The sequence below is a fragment of the Sprattus sprattus genome (assembly GCF_963457725.1).
Source record: "Sprattus sprattus genome assembly, chromosome: 10".
Taxonomy (NCBI): domain Eukaryota; kingdom Metazoa; phylum Chordata; class Actinopteri; order Clupeiformes; family Clupeidae; genus Sprattus; species Sprattus sprattus.
The window spans coordinates 28,682,838-28,695,203 of record NC_137908.1 but is presented as its reverse complement, the minus strand read 5'-3'; the positions used below and the strand labels follow the sequence as shown (position 1 = coordinate 28,695,203).

The following is a 12,366-nucleotide window of genomic DNA, read 5'->3' as shown; positions in this document are numbered from 1 at the left end:
TGGGCTTAACTACATTTGCCAGTAGCTTGGCGGTAGCGTCGCTATTTATAAAACCAAGTAACTTTTCAGTAGCTAAGCTCTTTTATTGATCAAGTAGCGAAGTAGCGTCCTCGAAAGCTATTTTCTCCTGCACATTTCGCTTCCCTGCAGCCATCAAACACACACAAATTAAGAAGACAGGATGTTTATATGTGTCACGGGGTGACATTCAATGGGGCCCGGGAATTAGGGTCTTAGGGGAGCACTAATACTGTGGCCCACTGAACATAGCCGGGTGCTAGTTTGGCAAACTAGCTGCAGCTGTAAGGCAGGGAAAATCTCCGCTAGTCATTAGCTAACCATGCGAGTGGAGTACTTTTAAGCCACAGGTTACCAGCAGCAAAGGGCGGACAACACACACGCTAACAGTGGACCTGCACTCTACTGCTTCTAAAGACACCGCCTGTTGGTCCCTGCTCTGACTGTCGTACACCCACCTGCCTTACGCACATTATTACCCTGCACAGCCAGATCGTGGAGCTTACTGCCCGGACTGTTCAGTTTCACTGTGGACATGAGTTCCCTGTGTTGGGTTATTACTGAGTGACCGTTTAAAGTGACATTTCACATTGAGTGCTGTGTTTGAAGTGTTTACACAAATTGTCTGCATCTTTAATAGTGTGGACTTAAGCAGGCTGTTTAGTAACATTACAGGGAAACCAACCATCAAGTAGCCTACATGGAATTGAGTTGTATTATTGTCATTTTATTTTTCGTTTCAGCCACCGTGGTAAAGTTGGTTGGAAGTTGGATATTCAACAGACATTCGGACACCCGTATGTTTAGGGACCATCCACAAATTACACATTTAAAATTTCAAAAGTCAATAGCTTTTCAACAACATGAACTAAAAACATAAAAATGATGTTGAACTGTGCAAAATGTATGCATACACATTGCACAGCCTTTATTTTGTTTATTTTCATATCAGGTTGTAACAAAATGTTTTAATTCAAAATAAATCTTCAAACTTCAATAGCTTTTTGGTCATGTGACTTATCATCCTCAAATTAGTTTCAGAGTGTTCATTGACTAGGTATACATGTTGCACAGCCTTTAGTTTTTTCATTTTCACCTCACACTATTTTCAGTGAATTTTTGAAAAATTGAAACTTCAATAGGTTTTTGGTCATGTGACTTATCATCCTCAAATTAGTTTCAGAGTGAGTGTTCATTGACTATGCATACATGTTGCACAGCCTTTAGTTTTCTCATTTTCACTTCACACTATTTTCAGTAAATTTGTGAAAGTCTGAAACTTCAATAGCTTTTTGGTCACGTGACTTATCATCCTCAAATTAGTTTCAGAGTGTTCATTGACTATGCATACATGTTGCACAGCCTTTAGTTTTTTCATTTTCACCTCACACTATTTTCAGTGAATTTTTGAAAAATTGAAACTTAAATAGCTTTTTGGTCATGTGACTTATCATCCTCAAATTAGTTTCAGAGTGTTCATTGACTATGCATACATGTTGCACAGCCTTTAGTTTTTTCATTTTCACCTCACACTATTTTCAGTGAATTGTTTACTATTTGAAACTTCAATAGCTTTTTGGTCGTGTGACTTATCATCCTCAAATTAGTTTCAGAGTGTTCATTGACTATGCATACATGTTGCACAGCCTTTAGTATAAATCGATTTGAGGATGATAAGTCACATGACCTCGCTATCGCTCGGTCGATACCTTACGGCCTCTGTCTGATATTTACCTGCATGACCTCACTCTCGGCCAGTAAGTAGTTATTATTGTATGTATTACTTTAGATTCAGTAACCATATTCAAAATGAAAGCCATCATATTTCACAACTACTGGAAAACTACAGGCAAGGTATAATGTTTTTTTTTTTTTTTTTTTTACAATTCTGATACCATATTCTGTTTCAGCTATGCTGCAAACTAATGCAATACCATACATGGACTAGTGCTCTATGAACAGAAACTGAGTTCAAACACGCTATTTCTATACTTGACCATAGGAGGGCGCTTTCCACATTCACATTCCACCCGGCCCCTCAGCCAGAATAAAAATTCTTCGGCAGCCAGTAGCACTGTTTTGAACATAAATAACTTTTACAGGGGTGGCTTTTCAGCACCATAATGAAAATCTGACTTTGTAATTTAGCTGTGTTGTTTTGTCCAACTTTTGCCCACATCTTCTTGAGAGGGAATAAATAACGTGTCTGGGAAGGTCGGCGTAATTACCTCGTGTCAGAAAAAGTTTTCTTTTTCTTTTCTTTTTTTTTTTTTCAACGCTGTACCTTCTGCTTTCCCCCCTAAGCTTGGAGCCAGCCTGGGCTAGCAGAACTAGTCTCTGTCTCTCTTCACCTGCAGAAAGGGAATGGACCATTAAAAGACTATTATGGGCTGTGCTGAGAGAACAGAATAGTGGTGTCTGGGTACAGACAAGATGCATGGGAGAGAGAGAGAGAGAGAGTAAGAGGGAGAGAGAGAGAGTAAGAAGGAGAGAGAGAGAGAGAGAGAGAGAGAGAGAGAGAGAGGGGAGTGAGATCCACACACACACTCACAGAAAGATAGAGAGTAAGTGTGAGAGACAGTATGAGAAAAAGAAGTGAGGGTACTGGAGCAAGTTGATCTTCACCTTTAATCATGAGCTCACACACATATACACATTATAGTACATAAAACTGTTTATAGGAGAAGCGGTTTAACACAAGACCAACCGTTGGTCTCATGTGGACTATACATATTTGCTTGTAAAGTAAAAACATTAATTTCTGACTCTCTCATTTAAGAAACCAATTCAAGTTTTAGGTACTTGATTTCAGCAAAATGTTGCAGCAAAATATTTGACCATTTTGACAGTGTTCATGAAAGATCTACTTGTAATTCCTAACCATGTGAATGTGTGCCATCGTTTCATCTTCAAGTTTGATACCTTTACAGATCAGGTTTGACTTATTTACATGCAGATTTTCAGTGTCAGAATGTACATTAAAGAGACTTTAGCATTCACACTATTTCGTCACACAGTCAGATGAAAATTTCAGGGGCAAATCATCAGTCTCTCTTTTTTTATGAGAATCCTTGACCTTTCACCCTTCATCGGTAGCTGCACGTAAAATCTAAAGTCTAAAATCAGATTTGTGAGAGGGGTTCTCCTGAGACACATTCAAACCCATCTCCTCTCATCCATGAATCCTCAGCTGTTTCCAGAGGCCTCTGCCTAGAACCATTTGGGCTTTCCCCACCCCATCATTCCATGTTAATGAAACGGTTGGATGGTGTTTAAAGACGAGGTCCAGGGGGAGGGGGCTGGGGGGGATGGGTCCCTTGACACGTTTCCTCCCTGCTTACCCAATCTTGTCCCCGATTTTTGAGATGAAATTTATAATATCCAATAAAAAGTGGCCAAAGAGGTCACCCATAGTTATTCTGCAGCTCTCTGGGCCTCCTGTGCAAGTGGCTGGCAGTGGCCTGTGACTGGTGTGAATTATACTGAGTTATTATACAGCATTAACGCGTGTCAAGGGTGGTATTACCGACCTGAGTCAATACTTGTCTAAATCAGGTCATTTCAAGCTCTGCAGTGCGGCCTTTCGAGGAGCAGGTCTAATCTAATACAATAGCGTAAATGGATTTAGATTGTTATCGGGGTGCGCTGCACTTTCTGACTGGAGGAGCTCAGTGTGAAGTGAGCTACTGAGATCTTTCTCCCCCTGCTGTTCCTCACAGTGATTACTCTCATTCTCTCTCTCACTCTCTTTGCCTTTTCCTCTCTCCTTCTTTTTCTCTCTCTCTCTCTCCTTTTCTCTCACTCAGCCTCTCTCTTTTGCACCCCCCCTCTCTGCCTCTGACTGTCTCTGTCACTCTGTCACTGTCTCTCCCTCTTTGCCTCTTTACTGTCACTAACTGGCTTTTTCTCTCTCTCATCATAATATTTCAGTACCCTTTCTTTCCTCCGTTCTCTCTTTCATTCTTCCCTTCCTCCCTCTTTGCATTTACTCTCAATCTAGTTCCTGGCTCAGCTTGTGAATATTTCTTTGTGTTTTAAGTTTGTGTTTGAATACACAGTGAGCATACTGAGTGTAGTTAACTATGTCTGTGTGTGTCTGTGTTTGTGAATGAGTGTGTGTGTGTGTGTGTGTGTGTGTGTGTGTGTGTGTGTGTGTGTGTGTGTGTGTGTGTGTGTCTGTCTGTCTGTCTGTCTGTCTGTCTGTCTGTCTGTCTGTCTGTCTGTCTGTCTGTCTGTCTGTGTATGTATATGTGTATGTATATGTCTATGTGTGAGAAAGAGTGTGTGTATTTGTGTTTGTGTTGGTGTGTGTGTGTATGCCTCACGCTCTTAGGGTCAGTGTGTTCACTAAATCATGTGTGAAGGAGATGGATGTGGCTCAGTGGAGGCCAGCTCACTGACTGGAACATACCTAATGCCATGGGGCTTCAGCTGGTGAATCCTATTCTGGCAGTCAGTTAAGGTGCCTCCGCTTTGCTCCTCCCAGGCAAACGAGTAAATCAGATTCCTTTCAGTGTGTGTGTGTGTGTTTGTGTGTGTGTGTGTGTGTGTGTGTGTGTGTGTGTGTGTGTGTGTGTGTGTGTGTGTGTGTGTGTGTGTGTGTGTGTGTGTGTGTGTGTGTGTGTGTGTGTGTGTGTGTGTGTGTGTGTGTGTGTGTGTGTGTGTGTGTTTGTGTGTGTGTGTGTGTGTGTGTGTGTGTGTGTATTTTGAAGTTGGAAAGTATAGTTCCCATCCACTGCTGTTGGAAAAGAGTTAACAGAGCATTCTGCCAAGGGTGGATGTTCATTACAGAATAGGTACTTGAGTATTTTACAATTTTAAAATGAGCTTAAAAGGAGTACATCATCTGTTCCTTCACACACATGTATACTGCACCTCAATGGTGGCCTTTTTAGTTGTAAACGCATGCACTAACACAGGGTTGTTTTTCCTGTGCGAAGCAATTGCTTACAGAGGCATTCAGTATTGTGCAGGTGAGTCCTGTGTGAGTGTTTACAGCCAGTAACACAAGCATTGTGTTGTGGGTGGAAAGGCAAGAGGCAAATGTTTCTAATTTTAATTGCTTTAAGTAATCTTACACAGCTAACGTGTTTCATGCCTACTTGGCTTAAATGGATTACAACAGCTGCTTCATACAGAGTGTGAATGACTGGCATATTTGGTGTTTGGAATACACGGTTTGCATACACAAGTTGCCACTCAACACGTCTTAAGTAGACAAAAAGCATTGAGCAGCAATTCACATCCTTACACAAACATAAACATAAACACACACACACACTCACACAGACTTGCACATACACACAACCTCACACATACACACACCATGTAGCAGATGGTATATCGTGTTATACGCATTTGTTTTCTCAAACATGGTTGTGTAATAAACGATGAGGACTAGAGCTATCAGACCATGTTGTGAGCCCGGTAGCAGGAACAGGACAGGCAAACACATCTACCACTCGCTTCCATCACTTCCACCACCTGCAGAGAGTCCCATCAAGCAGCCGTTAGCAGCACCAACAAATTAAGATGCAACTCGCGCTAATGACATGGGGAGGCATGGTGCTGTGTGTGTGTGTGTGTGTGTGTTTAGAGTGTGCTGTGTGTTTGTGTGTATGTGTGTGTGGGAATGTGTGAGTGTGTACTGTATATGGGTGTGTGTGATTGTGTACATGTGTGTTTGTGTGTGTGTGGGTGGGTGTGCGTGTGTGTGTGTGTGTGTTTTAGTGTGTGTGAGTGTGTGGGTGTGTGTGTGAGTGTGTATATTTGTGTGTGTGGGTGTGTGTGTATGCAGGCCTCTGCAGAAAGGGCTCCACTGCCTGCAATGAGGGCTGTGGCCACTTGGTGTCAGGAACATTTCAACAACGCTGGTGCCATGGAAACAGGGGCATGGTCATATCTAATGGAGCACCTTGCCGGTCTAGGAAGACAGTTATCTTGTTAGTTCTCATGAACTTTTTTTTTTTTTGTCTTTGCCCACTTTGAGATGAACCTTTTGAAAACTTGGTGTTCTTCAGTTGGAGAGAAGTTCCCCCCTCTCTTTTTCTCCTCCCAATTAAACCTCTGAAAACAATGTTAGATCAAAAAATATATATAAAAAGATTTGGACAAATGAATCCACCACATGTCTGACTCTGACCTGCATGACACCTGGAACCTCACTGGACCCTAAATGACATCCACTGCTTTGATGTCGGCAAGATTTCTTTCAATTTACCGGCCGACCTCAAACAGCTCTCACCACTCTGTCGTGTCCGTGTCTGTGTCTGTGTGCCACTGAGAAACAAGAGGGGCTTCTGGTTAAACCCTCTTAAATGAGCTGAACACTGCAGATGTGTTGGGATGGTTGTTCTCACTGAGTCTTTTATGTGGCAAAGCACCAAACCTGATGCAAGGTTATTACTGCAGTGGAGCTGTTCATATAGGGACTATATGCCAAGGCAAACTTACAAATGATTTTTTAATAATTCTGTGAACAATGAAGTCATGAACGCAACTGATGCAGGGGATCCATTATAGAAGAGATGTACAGTTTGGCATTCATATAGCAGTTTGGCATTCATATTTAAAGTAGCCCATATGCACGGCGGTGGTGCTTAGTCGTGTCTGGGTGAAGGTCTCAAGCTGTTTGTGCATGCAGCTCCTTCAGTCCCGGCTGAAGTGAATCACAGAGCACTCAAGGGTGCTTGAGCAGCCCAAAGTAGTGTCTCCATAGATCTGCAGCAGACGTCATAATGACAACATTAACCACAATTACACAGCCATTGATTCTTAACGCCACTTACCACTGCCAGTGTCTGCCTGCCGACTGTTACATTAACTTATTATTGCTCACTTTTTTTTTTTTTTACATGAATGGCATTATATACACACATTCCTGATATCCCATTCCTGGTGAGAGAGAGAGAGAGAAAGAGAGAGAGAGAGAGAGAGAGAGAGAGAGAGAGAGAGAGAGAGAGAGAGAGAGAGAGAGAGAATGAACTCCTTCCATCATCTCCGCGGCTCAGCAGTGTTCTTACACGACGCTTGAGAGGATTTGTGCGTGTTCTTTTGCATAATTCCGTTCAAAGCCTATTTCGCTGTTGATCCCCCACTCTCCTCCTCCTTCTGCTGCATATCCTTTTTGTGTGAAACAATGGGCCGTAAAAGATAACTCATCGGGACAGTGCCTTCTCATTGAGCATCATTAGGGGGTTTTAATTGATTGGCTTATCAAAGTTGGACTTGTGAGTACTTTCGGAGGCCGGGACATGCCTGGTGTAAGGAGGAGATGAGCTGGGGGGGGGGGCTGTTCCTGACCGTCTAGACACACAGCAGCCACGAGAGACCACTGTCTGGGCCATTCAGAGATCAACATTTGCATGATATCTGCTGGCACAGTAGGTTTGTGATAAATCACAGCTGGGTTCTTTAGGATAAGATTGTATTTATCTGTCCATTTGTCTGTCTGTATATGTGCATATGCCCATCCAATCCAGACATTCAGTATGGCCTTGGCTACATCCTTTGTATGTTTTAAAGAATATTTGACTCCCACTGTCTTACTATCAGCCTACTTAACAGTGATGACTTTCGGGGCATGGGGGGACTTTCCTTTAATTTTTGACATTTTCCCCCTGCTCATGTTATCTCCTAATTTATTCACTTTCTACCATCCTTCTCACCCCCCCCCCCCCCCCCCTCTCTCTCTCTCTCGCTCTCGCTCTGTCTCTCTCAGTATCCATCGTGGCGCAGAAGTGGTGGTGCCAGATGCACCCGTGCATGGATGGCGAGGAGTGTAAAGTGCTTCCTGATCTCACTGGCTGGTCCTGCAGCACCGGAAACAAAGTCAAAACCACCAAGGTGAGCAGACGCCTGCCTGTGTCCACGTGTGTGTGCGTGTGTGTGTGTGTGTGTGTGTGTGTGTGTGTGTGTGTGTGTGTGTGTGTGTGTGTGTGTGTGTGTGTGTGTGTGTGTGTGTGTGTGTGTGTGAGCAGACGCCTGCCTGTGTCCACACAGACCACATGGCCCACCAGCTCGGACAGATGTGTGGCTTTGGCACCACAACATAACCCAGAACAGATGCCTGTATGCATGTGCGTGCGTGTGTGTGCGTGTGTGTGTGTGTGTGTGTGTGTGTGTGTGTGTGTGTGTGTGTGTGTGTGTGTGTGTGTGTGTGTGTGTGTGTGTGAGAGGAGCTCTGGCACCCCACCCACCCCGCCTTAGATGGCTCTCGTTGAGGCAGTAAGGTTGCCGATAAGGTGCCTGTTGACAGAATAGTGTTTACTCCCCAAAGTGAAGGCACTTGATTAACATGTAAATTATTCAGGGAATGGGTGATAAGAGGAGAGATGATATAACTCTCACCAAAGACTCCCAGCGGAATCAGATAGTGAGAAGCAGCTTCGCTCACATGGACGAGTCTTTATCACCTTTGAAGTTCAGTGCATCGACGTCTCTTTCTCTCATCTCAATTAATGTCACACAAACAACTCTTCAAAGGGTAGGGAGGACTCTCACACACAAAGACCGAATGGTTAAATGGAAGCACGGTGTGTATGAATATACAGTGAGAGAAGGCCAATCATCTCATCATGACAATTAAACGCTTTTGATCTTGAAAAGAAGCAGTATGTATTGATTTATGACTATCAATGAAAGTTGTATGACAAAGGCACGCAAGCTAGTGGCGCAGTCAACCACACAAAACAAACAAACTGCACAAGCCTCTGATGGCACTGCCACGCAGATGCAAGCATTGTGGACTGACGGGGGAAAAAAAGACAAATGCACTGCATGCGTGTAAAGCAAAACAACTGCCCTGTTAATTTCCATGTTGAAGACAAATTGATTTAAATGAAGCCCCCGCAAAGCCTTTTTGTAATCTGGCGATCTGTGAAAGTTAATTTGCCAGTTTGGGTTTGCACATGGAGCAGGTGTGCCTTGCTCACAGGTGAGGTATTAAAAGGAAAAAAGAAACAGTTGCGGAGAGGGCTCAAAACGCCATAAGAGTAATTGCTCGGAGAGACGGAATAACAGCTGAACATCTGTCGCATTCATTATAATGCATTACGGCTGCGGGTTCCACCGAGGGTTTCAAATTAAGAGTCCTAATTAAATTGGTGAGAGGCAAAGGCAGAGGATGAGTGACAGATGGAGCTGGGCACTCAGTGGAATTAATGACCCCCTGTCTGCGGGCATCTCGACAGGTGAGGTGGTGTCTTGGCGGGCAGGATTCCCTGCGCCCTCCTGCTTCTTCTCGGACAAGCCAGTGGGGGACTGGCAGTGCTGGAGGGAAGGAGAGCAGAGCGGAGAAGAGGAGAGGAGAGGAGAGGAGAGGAGGGGAGGGGAGGGGAGGGGAGGGGAGGGGAGAGCTGAGCAGAGTGGAGGAGAGGAGAGGAGAGGAGAGGAGAGGAGAGGAGAGGAGAGAAGAGGAGAGCGAAGCGTGTGCTCCTTGCCGCATTGCTGGACATCAATACTGCATTTGCTCACTGTGGAGGCAGAGGTGCAGATGAGGCCCCGATACAGATGCCACAGTACATTATTGCTGTGTGGCAGAGTCCCTCTCCATCTCCTGCTGACTCTACTCTACTCTACTCTACTCTACTCTACTCTACTCTACTCTACTGTACTCTACTCTACTCATCTCGTCTCGTCTCGTCTCGTCTCGTCTCATCTCTACTCTACTCTACTCTACTCTACTCTACTCTACTCTACTCTAATGTGCTCTACTCTACTCTTCTCTTCTCTTCTCTTCTCTTCTCTTCTCTTCTCTTCTCTTCTCTTCTCTTCTCTTCTCTTCTCTACTTTACTCTACTCGACTTTACTCTACTCTACTCTACTGTTCTCTTTTCTTCTCTACTTTACTCGATCTTACTCTACTCTACTCTACTCTACTCTACTCTACTCTACTCTACTCTACTCTACTCTACTCTTCTCTTCTCTTCTCTTCTCTTCTCTTCTCTTCTCTTCTCTACTCTTCTCTTCTTTCCTCTTCTCTTCTCTTCTCTTCTCTCCTCTACTCTACTCTACTCATCTTGTCTCATCTCTACTCTACTCTAGTTTTCTCTACCTGCCGTTGGCCTCAGTGGTCCCTGAGTTCCGTTGTTGCCCTTCTGTAACATCATATATTTACGCGCTTTAATACTCGCTATTGCTAATAAGTTTATGTTTATGTTGTTTTATGTTTGCTCTGTTTATTGGTTTATGTTATTCTGTGCATCTCGGCTGTGATGGAGACAAATAGTTAGCTTTTCTCAGTCCCACTGTGGTGTTAACAGTGCTTTGTGTATATAATGTATGTAACGTTAATAGTCTATTTAATTGTAGTTTATAGCTGTTGGTTTAAAATTCAGATCACTCTTTAAGTCTTCAACATCTGTCTTTCCTTAGGTCACACGATAGCCAGAAAATAGTTGACCATCAGCTGGATCTACAGTGTAAGCCTAAGACCATCGATCCACATGTGAACATGCGAGAAAGGACTGCCCGTCTGGATTAGACCATCCTTGTAGCTTTCTGCTGGATTACACAACCAAACCAACATGGGCAAAGGCTCCTCCTGGATGGGAATAAAACTGTGAACAATATGGACCAAAACCCACACAACATGTTTGTGTGAGGCACCATGCGCAATTCATCAGCTCTCTTTATCTAATGGATACCATGAACAGTTAGGGTGAGCGTTAGGTTCATCATACACTCCTGGCGACCAGAGACGCTCTTAAGGCAAGACCGCTGTGTCCTGACAGGTTTTGAATGTGCATTCCTCCTCTCTCTCTCTCTCTCTTTCTTTCTCTCACTCTTTCTGTCTGTCTCTCTCTCCGCCTCCACAACTGCGAGAGAGTTTATGGAAGAGTGCTTGGATGTCCTTTAGTGGCGGGAAGCTGTCGAGTTGTACCGCTCTGAGCCTTCTCAGCCAGAATGACTTTATATTCATGAGCAGGGACGCAGAACACACAGAAGGCGTGAATCACAAATTATTGTCAAATTGCTCTTGTGGGTCAAGTCACAATAATGTTTTTTCCCCCTCTTTCTCTCTTTTTTTTCTGGAAGTCATTTTGCAGTTCTAATTAGTGTTGCTGAATAGAATTATAACAACACATTAAAAATGTATGTAAGATATTTGCACTAGTTTAAACCATTTGGAAGAAATTGTTGTTTTTGTAGCTCTTCTCCCGTCTTTCGCTGTGGGTGTCACATACAATTAAAGAGAGAAACATTTTATAACATTGCTGCCTCTGATGTTGAAGTAGAGCTGCTAGTTCCTAGTTGCTGCTAAAATATAAGTAAAAGGATGGTCTTGCTCAAAGCCACTTGTGGGATAATGTCTTTTCAGTTCTTTAACAGTTTGACATTTTCAGAGTTCTGTTTAGTGTCTGCAGTTCAACCAAGGTCTTACTCTTGTTTGTCTATGCAAGCGTCTTTCCCAGGGCTTTGGCCCCTGAAAATCACATTGAAGGTCCTGAAAATCTGAAATATCATTCAGTAGGCTTATACAATAGACTTGAGCTGATGATTCTGTCCACTTTATTCCTTAAAAAGAATTGTTTCTGAATTGTATATGAATGAAGGTTATAACGTGTGTTTGTTGAGTATAAGAAAGCATTTCTTGAATACATAAACCAAAATCACTTCTCCATTTTGAGTCACTGGCAGATGGTCTCGCTCCTGCGCTGTGGCATTTGTCCTTGTCTGGCCGGCTGCAGTCCATGCCTGTGATGGAGCTGGTTTGGCCTGTAATGGATAAGTCTGCAGAGGCACCACCAGGGATAGCCAGTCCACATCCCTTCTGCCACCCACCACCCACCCCCGTTTGCCCCTGCCTTCTGGGGCTTGTGCCTTTGGCTCCACTGGCCTGTGAAGTGTGCAGGAACGAGGACTCCATCCTGTCGTTGGCACCCTTGCCCGGGATGAGCTCTGTGCCCTGTCAGCAAGCCTCGGCCATGCAACCAACCAAACGGCGAACCCTGGCTTTACACAGGGGGTTGCGGAGGGCCCTTCAAACTGTGTGAGCTATGATAAATCTATTCTAGCCGCTTGCGTTTCCAGTATGCCGAGCCCCAGACCGCTGGGGACTGAGGGGCTAGTGGCAGCCTGAAACCCTCATTACGCAAGCCTGGATATGGGAAGGCCTCTCCTGGGAGTGGACACGTGTATTTTTAGGCCCCGCGCAGTGTGAAGCACTTACTGCTCGACACTGCTCCCGTTTTCACCAGCTCTAAGTGTCACACGAAGAGTAAAGAATATGTGCATACAGACACACACTCATAGACGCACACCCATACATCCACATCCACACATATAGATATACACGCACGCACACAAGCACGCACGCACACACGCACACACACACACACACACACA

The 12,366-nt window shown here is 44.2% G+C and overlaps 1 protein-coding gene across 1 annotated transcript in view; it reads left to right on the top strand.

The window, feature by feature from the left end:
* Positions 1-10,501, top strand: part of tafa4b (TAFA chemokine like family member 4b) — a gene marked incomplete at both ends in the record, with an annotated part of 21,437 nt that extends 10,936 nt beyond the window's left edge. Inside the window, 2 exons of the mRNA XM_080846128.1 lie at positions 7,739-7,889; positions 10,393-10,501. Of these exons, the coding sequence (XP_080702254.1) occupies positions 7,739-7,889; positions 10,393-10,501 (260 nt within the window). The remainder of the gene's footprint in view (positions 1-7,738; positions 7,890-10,392) is intronic.
* Between the last annotated feature and the right edge of the window lie 1,865 nt (positions 10,502-12,366).